The sequence below is a fragment of the Cololabis saira genome, chromosome 11 (genome assembly GCF_033807715.1).
Source record: "Cololabis saira isolate AMF1-May2022 chromosome 11, fColSai1.1, whole genome shotgun sequence".
Lineage (NCBI taxonomy): Eukaryota > Metazoa > Chordata > Actinopteri > Beloniformes > Belonidae > Cololabis > Cololabis saira.
Genome location: NC_084597.1, coordinates 42,203,611 through 42,215,435, shown reverse-complemented (window position 1 = coordinate 42,215,435; position 11,825 = coordinate 42,203,611). Strand labels below are relative to the sequence as shown.

The window sequence follows — 11,825 nt, the reverse complement described above, 5'->3', positions numbered from 1 at the left end:
TTTTATGTGAAAGCAGCTTTAGTCATGTGTGAAAGTTAGTACCCTCTCTTAAGGATCAGACCCATCCGATCTAAGAGTTTCTTGGTATTAGGCAGGACTACTTCTCTCACAGCGTTGTGGTTATTAAACAAGGAAGAAGCCAAAAAGAAAAATAATTTCTTATTTAAAATAAAACAAAAACTCAGACAGCTCTGAAGCCTCCAAGGAGATGGAAGAATGAGAGAGAACAAATCCACTTATTTAGTTTTTTTTATTTGGCTGAAGAAGATTACAGACCTACACATGATTATCTGAGCACTGCAGACTGAAACCAAAGAAAACATACATGAAATGCTTTAAATGACACTTATGATGCAGGCGTACCATCCGATACATGAAGCAGGGGGTCAGATCTGAACAACATTAAAGGCCTTGTTTCTTCTGCATCACTGCCACTGCCACGGGCCTGATGCGGGGTCCTGCTTCTCCTCAAACATGATGTTTGCTGTGGCTTTCTTGGCTGTGGAGGGAACAAAAAATAAAAACAATTAGATACAAACATTGTCCAGAGTGATGGTGCTCCCTGCAGGGTTTGTGTTTCAACCAAACTCAGGAGTTCCTGGAAAAAACCTGCCAGTAGAGGGTGGTAACGAGCAGTCATGAACCTGAGAGTCCCCTGAGACCTTCATCACAATGCAGGTTGGGGGTCTCTGACCGGGATTTCTAATGGCGCTTTTAAACTAGTACCTACTCAGCGTGACTCGTCACGCCTCGTCCTTGTTGGTTTTTAGACACCCAGAGGAGAAGTACGCGTGGGTTGGAGCGAAGCTGCTGTGACGTATTTGATTGTGTGATCTAAACGGAGAAGACAACAACACTAAAGATGTAGAACCTGGAGGAGATGATAGATGTGCTGCTGGGTCTGTGGCTTGTGTTCGATATCAAGTTAAAAAATGAGAGTTAGAGAAGCTTCAAGCAGCAACGCTTTTTAAAACATTTTGTTTGTGTCGGCACTGCTGAAAAATCAGCTGGGAGCTGCGAGTGACCGAGCGCCTGGTAGATCTGGTCGTTCCTTATCACCGTCTAGATCCTTTTTTAATTCTCTCCTCAGCACCAGGTTTATGAACATCTGCACCTCAGAGTTGGATCACCAAACAGACTTTTGCTGCCGTTGCCTCTTGAATAAAATGAGAAAGCTGCGAGTCGCTCTCACGCTGACTCACACTGACTCCCGCTTCCTGATTCAAATGTCTGACGGCCCCCCGACCAATCGGTGGCCTGTAGTGTGATGACGTCAGATCCAGGGCTGACTCAGCCACTTAGAACCTCGTCAGAATAGATACAGAAAATGTATCTACTCGGCACGGCTCCACCCGCCTCGGCCCGTAGTGGAAAAGCGCAAAAGGGCGTGGCGAATCGAGTCGCGCTGAGTAGGTACTAGTGTAAAAGCGCCATAAACTACCTTAATCTTTACTTGTACTATAGTCTAGTACTTTAATTCAGAGGACTTCTGCAGCAACAGGAACACTTTCTGTCATAAAAAGGTGTACATACCCTCATCCTTGAACTTGTCGGCGGCCTTTGATGCCTCGTCTTTGACTTTCTGCATGGCATTGTCGATCTTGGCCTGGTTCCTGAGGAACAGTGGTCGAATGATGCGAGTGTAAATCTGAACGGAGCCGTTGGCAGCGGTGGGGGCCATGCACCACACCAGGAAGGCACACTGGGAACAAAGACAGACGCCTCGTCAACACACTTTCATACTTTCACTGCAGATAAAGGCAAACAGGTAAAACACACATGAGCAGGCACAGCAGGACTACCTTTCCAATGTAGTAGAAGGGGAACCAGGACAGGAAGATGTCAGCGAAGAACTCTGCCACGCTGAAGAGGCCGTACACTACCCAGTATGTCAGCCACATTGTGTCGTCTTCTTTGGTGGCGCTTTCAATGGCTTTCATTCTGGGAGGATAAAGGAACACTTATCAGTTCAACTATCATCTGTGTCATTTTAAAACCAGTGGTTCTCCTCCGTGACCCTCAGAAGATTGTGTCATGGAGGCTGAAGGAGCATTTCTGTTCATGTGAAGGTAGACTCTCCCCACACTGCAGATAAACACGAGGATGGAGGAGCAGCAGGCTTCCTCCAGACCACATCCTCCGTTATACCTGTATCTTACTGTGAGGACAATTTTGCTACTTGTTTTGCATTTACACTTCTGTGTGTGTGTGTGTGTGTGTGTGTGTGTGTGTGTGTGTGTGTGTGTGTGTGTGTGTTGTTGCAGGTTTAGGGTTAAAAATGAGGAGCCAGGCGCACTGGGATCATAACTAGTGATTACACTCGCTTGTGTGTCTTGGGAGGGTCAGTGCAGCACTCACGACACATATGCCGGGTACAGGAAGCCGATCAGGTTGCAGAGCAGCGAGGCTCCGTATCCCACCACCAGGTACACGGCCACGACGGCGATGAGAGCTGCAAAAACACACACACATACATAGATACACACACATACACATACACACACACACACACACACACACATACATACATACATACATACATACATACATACATACATACATACATACATAGATACACACACACACACACACACACACAAACACAGACATACATACATAGATACACACACACACACACACACACACACACACACACACACACACACACACACACACACACACACACACACACACACACACACACACACACGCGCGCATCAGCTGCGGTCCCCGGTGACGTCACGGGACGCTCACATTGTTACAACATCCCCATCCGTCCGTCTCCACAAACCCACCGAGGGCGATGTAGGTCCTGCTCACGCCGGTCCGAGCCTCCACCCGGACCAGCACATCCGTGACCAGGTTCTTCTCGTGGAGAAACGCGTCAAACCTCTGTCGGAGTCCCTCCATCGTGGCGACGCTTCCTCTGTCAAGCCGGAATCAGGACTGAAGCTGCGGCCACACCCACGCCCGGAACTACCCGGGAACTTCAAAATAAAACACATGCACCGAGGTACGCAGCCGGGGACTTCAAAATAAAAGCTCCGCTGCGTCCGAAATCCCATCCTTCCACCCTTGAGGAGCAAAAACAGTGTGTGAGATTTTTTAGTGCGTCCGAAACAGTACGTACTCAATAGTATGTACTATCCATACTCATTCTGGAGAAATTTAATAGGCTGCGTCCGAAATCACATCCTTCCACCCTAATGAGTATGCAAAATGAGTATGTGAGATACTCCCCCCCTCCCTACGGTGGGGAGGAGGGGGGTCGCTCTTAATAGTACGTCAGAATTAATGCACACTACTGATATTTACTCAAAAGTGTGCCCCGAACTTAAGTATACTTTTTAGTATATACTTTTTAGTATGGCATTTCGGACGCACCGATAGTGTGGATTGATGGACACAATGCAATGTAGCGTTGTTTGGTTGCTAGGTGCTGCGCAGATATGTATATTTCATTAGTATAATATTAAGTATAATAATATTATTACATAATATTCATATTATAATATTCATATATAATAATATTATATAATGTCATCTTGTTTGGGCCAGGATAAACGGGAAAGAGCGGAGCGGTGCTGATCTGACAGGAGTTGTTACCATGGTAACAACTCCCCCTCCCAACGGCAGGAAGTGACGTATATATATATATATATATATATATATATATATATATATATATATATATATATATATATATATATATATATATATATATATATAGGGAATGTCTCGTGGGTTTGTTGAGACACTTGGACAACACAACACTTCTAAACTGAACAGAACAGAACAGTTAAATATTATATATATATGTACATACATATATATATACACACACACAGGTATGCAGGGGTTGCATTAAAGATTCCATTTTGCTCCAATACTGGAAAGAAACAAGTATTATATTTAAGTGTCATTACTTTTATTGACTTTTACTGAAGCACCGATAAAATTCAAACTCTAAAAGATCTGTTCAACTAAATAGTATCATATTTTCAATTTAGTGAGACTTTTTCCTCCCCGCAAGAGTAGTGAAAGCCTTTTTCTCGTGGCTGATTGTCGGCCGGGGTGGATGTTTAGCTGATGCAGGGTGAATCTAAACTGACAGAAAATCTCCAGTCACACTGAAGCTCTTTCCAGATAATTCATGTGCACACTGCCGTTTTGTTCAGCAGGGTGATGACCGTCGAACCTCCAGGGTGTCTGAACAAATCCCAGCAGTGATGATGAGAGTCATGAGACTCTACTGTAGCGTCTTCAGGTGGTTTCATCCTCTTAAAAGCTTCACATGACACTGATTTAGCTAAGCTCACAACAAGTTCAGTTTTTTGCGTCTGCAGTGTAAACACTTCAAATAGATGCACACACTTGGGTGCGTTCACGGGAAGATTTCCTCCATGAAAGCACCAGTCATAATCTCTTTGATGACGTGTCTCAACTAGATTTTGACTTCTGGAACAAAAAGGGAAAAACTGGAAATGTAGCCTCATCCTATCTCTTTATTGTGTAAATTTGGCACTCTCATCTCGTCTTTAACTGCATCCTGACTGATTTGACCACACATCATTGCCCAATCTAACGATCAGCTCAACACCGAGTGTTTGAGCTCTCGCACCAAACAAACTCTCTGTAGTTCCCCGTTTCCTCATTTCAGCCACATCCCAGTGTACACCCAAGATATGTGTGGTTGTTAAAAATGAGGTTGGACCTGTGTTTGCATGCAGCCACTTGTTAGATTTACACAGCTCACGTTTAATTCCCTCTAGTTTGTGTTTCATGCACATTTATTGTGAAGGTAAGTGGACATACGGTGGTTCACAGCTACAGTCATTTCTGCTACCTTGATACTAGTCCTCAGATGTGATTCCCTGAGTGTGGTCTTCAAGGCATTACAATTCAGCTACGCCTTTTGTAAACAAAACTCCACCTATCATCAGCCTTGAGGATATGGCTCATTGAGGATTAAGCACCAAGTTAGCATTTTTTCTCGACAGATGAGGAACCAACAACGAACCAACCAAAAACATCTGGTTTCCTGAGAAGCTGAACACAGGGCACAGGCCTACGAAACCCCAAAGCCCTGCCCTTCTGTCTTCCATGACTTTGCTAAATATAACTGCAGGGATGACACACAATTAACTTAGTAATCGTGTAGCATGTAGCACGCAGCGTGTTTATTAGGAGGAAGCGACATGCCAACAAATACATTAGTCCAGCAATAGCTGCTGTGAGACAAAAGAGGAAGTCACAGTTAAAGACTGCAATATTGACACACATGAAGAGTAAAGGGAGAAGAGTGATGAAAGAGCCCAGTGCATCATGGGAGGTTCTCCAGCAGTCTACAGCTCTAACAGAATCACTCGAGCTTGCCCTCTCTCTAAATTTCATCAAACTTTTCACAGTACTCGAGTTGTAAAAAGAATCAGGGGGATGGTGGATTTTATCATATGGGGACAGATAATTTTTGCTGATTACAAATAATATAATATATTACAAATAATAGCAGTGACCAAAACAGCTGCAGAAATACTGCAGGAATGACATATCAGCAGTTAAATGCAGCCTTCTGTAAGCTTTAAATATCCACTGGGCTTACATCAAATACATCAAAACACAACAATAAAAAACACTTTTCTGAACTTATCAATATGACTCTGTCCTTCACAGGATAAGTAACATGGATCACTGCAAAAACTCACAATCTTAACAAGAATATTTGTCTTATTTCTAGTTAAAATGTCTCATTTTAGTAAAAAAAAAATCTCATTTTATTTTTATCTATCCTTTATTTATCCAGGAAAGTCCCATTGAGATACAATATCTCTTCTGCCAGGGAGCCCTGGTCAATTACATCATCATAAATCATTACACTTAAAACAAGACTCATCAGTGGAAAAACAATTTTCACCTGTTTCAAGTAGATTTTCACTTAAAATAAGTAGAAAAAATCTACAAGTGGAACAAATTTTTTTTGCTTGTAATAAGAAGATAAATCTTGTCCCACTGGCAGATTTTTCTACTTATTTCAAGTGAAAATCTACTTGAAACAGGTGAAAATTGTCAAATAAGTTATTTTTCTGGTGTTATTTTTCTGGGGATGACTCTAAATGTTGAAATAGCAGTGAAACCACATTCATTGATGAAATGACATAAGGGATGGAAAGGGGGGATGGCAGTTTTACAGGGGGGATGATTTGGACGATAAGCACGGTGGCTTAGTGGTTAGCACTGTTGCCTCACAGCAAGAAGGTCCCCGGTTCGACTCCCAGGCCCGGCAGGGTCTTTCTGTGTGGAGTTTGCATGTTCTCCCCGTGCTTGCGTGGGTTTTCTCCAGGTACTCCGGCTTCCTCCCACAGTCCAAAAACATGCATATTAGGTTAATTGATGATTCTAAAATTGCCCGTAGGTGTGAGCGTGAGTGTGATTGTGAGCATGGTTTGTGTGTCTATATGTGGCCCTGTGATGGACTGGTGACCTGTCCAGGGTGTAACCCCTGCCTCTCACCTAAAATGAGCTGGGATAGGCTCCAGCAGACCCCCGTGACCCCGCAAGGGATAAAGCGGGTAAGATAATGGATGGATGATTTGGACCGTTTTTATTTCAGGGGGGATGATTTGGACCGTTTTTATTTCAGGGGGGATGATTTGGACCGTTTTTATTTCAGGGGGGATGATTTGGACCGTTTTTATTTCAGGGGGGATGCCATCCCCCCTCATCCCCCCTCAACTCCAGTACTGACTTTTCAAGGCAGAGAGGGGGTCTGCTGCCTGAACCTGAACCTGAACTGGGAGCTGACCACCATGAGTCTCTCTCCTGGGTGTCAGGCTGTGCCACTGGGACAGGATGTGGCCACACCGTCTACCTTTGAAGTGATGATGTCGGTTTTATCTGAGTTTTATATCGGGAAGTTGAAAGTCATCTCGGTATTCAGATCCCGTCAACATGTTTGTAGTCCAGCTAACGCCTCATGGACAGGTACGGTACATCTGACCATCCTCCTAAAGATCATTTTGGCATTCTGGCCACAAATAGAGAGAAAAGACAATCATGTTTATTTTGCATGTGTGTAACATTTGTGAAGGTCTGTGCTCAGACTCCAGCCCTCTCTGTTGCTCTATAGCAGGGGTAGGCAACCGTGGTCCTCGAGAGCCCCTATCCAGCATGTTTTATTCACAGGTGTCAAACTGAATCCCAGAAGGGCCGGTGTCCTGCATGTTTTAGATGTTTCACTGCTTTAACACAACTGATTCTTATTAATCATCGTCACCAGCTTGTCATCAAAGTCTGGATAGTTCTGTTGATGACACAGACACTTGTATCATGGTGCAATGAAGCAGGGAAACATCTAAAATGTAGATGTTTCCCTGCTTCAGCACACCGTGATAAAAGTACCTGTGTCATCAACAGAATTGTGCAGCCCTGGATGGCAATCTGATGACGATGATTAATTAGAATCATGTGTGTTAAAGCAGGGTAGCATCTAACACAGGTGTCAAATAGAATCCCAGAAGGGCCGGTGTCCTGCATGTTTTAGATGTTTCCCTGCTTCCTCACACCTGATTCTAATTACTCGTCATCATTACCTTGTCATAAAGGTCTGGACCAGGGGTCACCAACCCTGGTCCTCGAGGGCCGGTGTCCCTGCAGGTTTTAGATGTTTCCCTGCTTCATTGTTTGAGTTGAGAACCACCGTCAGCAGCACACAACAGTCATGTGGAAGCAGCAGTGGGATGACCAGAGGGGGGGGGTGCAGGCAGGCGGCAGCAGCAACAGCAGACATCCACGTACGCAGGTGGAAGCAGCAACGGGATGACTGGGGATGGGGGAGGGAGGGGGGCCGGGAACACAGGCCAGAACGCAGCTCCCGAGGCCCCAGCCTGCAAACATGCACAAAAGAGAAAAAAGGGGGGCCGGCACAAGAAACTACAGGAACGATGGACAAAAATGATAACTATGAGATATTTATAATAAATAAAAATGGTAATGGAGAAGAGAGGCAGGGAAAAGGAGAGGAGAAGAAGGGTGAGAGGCACCGCCCAGCGGATCATGTCGGTGCCCCCCTGCAGCATAAACCTATAGCAGCATATCTACCGCGAAGCTATATTTGAGACTAACTATTATAGTCTTGTTCTATAGCTGCAACTATGACTACTGACTCTAACACACTAGAGTTTACACTACCTAGAGATTTACCAACACCAGCTAGAGGTTTACTAAACACTAACTATAGGCTTTACTAAACAGAATACCCGGGGGGCAAGTCCCCTGTTTTCTTAGTGTGCTGCATTTGCCCTGCTATAAAAGGTAGTCCACCAGAAATAATACCTATGACCCAGTAGGAACACAACCTATATGGACTACCTGGCCAATTTTTTGCTGGAAATTCAATATGGCCACCTTAATATTGGCCACTTATCAAAACATAGCTTGGTGATAACTTTTGAACCAAATGGGCTAGAAATGCAAACTTGGTGTCTGTTTCATGGTTTCAGAGCATGAGAAAACCATTGGAATACTTATTTTTATGATTGGGTGTATCTGGACCTTTAATTTGCATATTTCCAACACGGACACCCCTGAAAAGGAGCTTTTCTATGGATTTTTATAGTGACAGCTAACTGTTATGGCAAATAATCTGCTTTTTAAGCAATGTCAACTTGAATTTGGTCAGTTTGAGCTTTCATTTCTATGTTGTCAATGTCAATATGGCTGCAGCCATAATAAATAATGTATGGTATTACGGGCAAAATGGGTCTATACAAAACCACTCACTGCAGCTGGCTCTGCAGAGCTGAAGTCAATGCTCCACCTCCACTCATCCAGCCCACACCATGAGTCTGGTTTAAGGCTGTGTAACCCGCGATGCAGAGATGGTAGTCAAGGTCATGGCAGCAGTGGAGACTAACCCGTTTACAGTGACAACACCATCCATAATCAACATATCTACGGGACAGTGTGCTGATTGTACAGTCAAAGATGACTTGATCCGTGTCAAAGAACTGGGTCTGAAGGCATTGTGTGAGTCACTGTCCAGTGATCAGAAAAAGACAAGTATAATGAAGCTCAACACTTTCCACACGCAAAACACCAAATCCAAAAAGTGTAAGGGAAAATCTTCAGCACCTGGCAAGAGCAATGAAATAACTGCCCTCCTGCGCATGACCCAAATCATAGCCAGTGGTGGAGAACTCAACATCGTTGACTTTATAGGCAACCACAAGTGCAGTGACTTCCCCCCTTGCCTCTTCCAGGAAGATGGCAGGATGCTAACAGGTACCAAGGCACGCCTTGTGAATGTCCTGAAAGAAGAGACCAATGTTGCATGCGTCCCTGACCTGCCTAAAGAACACCGAAAAACAGCAGTAGTTGTTGATGCCATGTATGCCATACGCCATTGGTCTTTCCTGAAAGCTGAAACGTTTGGAACAATCGCTGGGCGATACCATAGTCTGCTACTGAATGATGTGCCTGCCGGCACAGAGATTATTCACTTCTGCTTTGACCGGTACAGTGGACCAAGTCTTAAGACACCTGAGCAAGAGTACAGATATGCTCGACCAAAACCTGCCAAAGAATATCAGGTCAGCAAGCACTACACACCTTTAGGGACCTTTAGGGTCCGGAGCCGGGTCCGACACCAGCCCTGGTCCAACTGGAACCTGAAAGTCGTGATTCTTCTTCAGAGCGTCTAGAAACCTGGTTTTCTGCAGGTTCTAATAAACATGGGCTTTAAAACTTCTATTAAGCAACAATTCTACTTCCTGTTAGTGCATGTAAACGTACTGAGTGTGTACTACATACTGCATACTACATACTGCATCTTACATACCGTATACTACATATTGCATACTTCATACAACATACTACATACTGCATACTACATACCGTATACTACGTACTGCATCTTACATACCGCATATTACATATTGCATACTACATACTGCATACTTCATACCATAGACTACATACTGTATACTACATACCGTATACTACATACTGCATACTACATACCACATACTACATACTGCATACTATATACCGCATACTACATACTGCATACTATATACCGCATACTACATACTGCATACTATATACGGTATACTACATACTGCATACTATATACCGTATACTACATACTGTACACTACATACTGTATATTACATATTTCATACTACATACTACATACTGTACACTACATACTGCATACTACATACCACATATTACATACTGCATACTACATACCGTACACTTCATACTGCATACTACATACCGTACACTACATACTGCATACTATATACCGTATACTACATACTGCATACTATATACCGTATACTACATACCGTACACTACATACTGTATATTACATACTTCATACTACATACTGTACACTACATACTGCATACTACATACCTATACTACGTACTGCATCTTACATACCGCATATCACATATTGCATACTACATACTGCATACTACATACTGCATACTACATACCTATACTACGTACTGCATCTTACATACCGCATATCACATATTGCATACTACATACTGCATACTACATACTGCATACTACATACTACATATTGCATACTACATACCGTATACTACATACTGCATACTACATACCGTAGACTACATACCGTATACTACATACTGCATACTACATACCGTATACTACATACTGCATACTACATACTGCATACTACATACCGCATACTACAAACTGCATACTACATACTGCATACTGCATACCGTATACTACATACTGCATACTACATACTGCATACTACAAACTGCATACTACATACTGCATACTGCATACTACATACTGCATACTACATACCGTATACTACATACTGCATAATACATACCGTAGACTACATACCGTATACTACATACTGCATACTACATACCGTATACTACATAATGCATACTACATACCGTATACTACATATTGCATTCTACATACCGTATACTACATACTGCATACTACATACCGTATACTACATACTGCATACTACATATTGCATACTACATATTGCATACTACATATTACATACCGTATACTACATATTGCATACTACATACCGTATACTACATACTGCATACTACATATTGCATACTACATATTGCATACTACATATTACATATTGCATACTACATACTGCATACTTCATACCATAGACCACATACTGTATACTACATACTGCATACTACATACTGCATACTACATACCGTATACTACATACTGCATACTACATATTGCATACTACATACCGTATACTACATACCGTATACTACATACTGCATACTACATACTGCATCTTACATACCGTATACTACATATTACATACTTCATACGACATACTACATACTACATACTACATACTGCATACTACATACCGTATACTACGCACTGCATCTTACATACCGCATATTACATATTGCATACTATATACCATATACTACATACTGCATACTATATACTGTATACTACATACTGCATACTTCATACCATAGACTACATACTGTATACTACATACCGTATACTACATACTGCATACTACATACCGCATACTACATACTGCATACTATATACCGTATACTACATACTGCATACTATATACCGTATACTACATACCGTACACTACATACTGTATATTACATACTTCATACTACATACTACATACTGTACACTACATACTGCATACTACATACCACATATTACATACTGCATACTACATACCGTACACTTCATACTGCATACTACATACCGTACACTACATACTGCATACTATATACCGTATACTACATACTGCA

At 42.6% G+C, this 11,825-nt stretch overlaps 1 protein-coding gene across 1 annotated transcript; it reads right to left on the bottom strand.

The window, feature by feature from the left end:
* Window positions 1-236: 236 nt before the first annotated feature.
* reep5 (receptor accessory protein 5) lies at window positions 237-2,957 on the bottom strand. The gene is made up of 5 exons (XM_061733501.1): window positions 2,796-2,957; window positions 2,359-2,452; window positions 1,803-1,941; window positions 1,534-1,702; window positions 237-499 (listed from the first exon to the last, which is right to left on the bottom strand). Exons 1-5 carry the CDS (start codon window positions 2,908-2,910, stop codon window positions 426-428), a joined length of 591 nt encoding a protein of 196 aa, XP_061589485.1. The 5' UTR covers window positions 2,911-2,957; the 3' UTR covers window positions 237-425.
* Between the last annotated feature and the right edge of the window lie 8,868 nt (window positions 2,958-11,825).

Excerpts from the sequence above, each read along its gene's own strand:
- reep5 (XM_061733501.1), bottom strand. The coding sequence starts at position 2,910 with ATGGAGGGACTCCGACAGAGGTTTGACGCGTTTCTCCACGAGAAGAAC. Across the intron at positions 1,703-1,802 it reads CCTTCTACTACATTGGAAAG|TGTGCCTTCCTGGTGTGGTG; the intron begins GTAGTCCTGCTG and ends CTTTGTTCCCAG. Across the intron at positions 500-1,533 it reads CGACAAGTTCAAGGATGAGG|CCAAGAAAGCCACAGCAAAC; the intron begins GTATGTACACCT and ends TTCCCTCCACAG.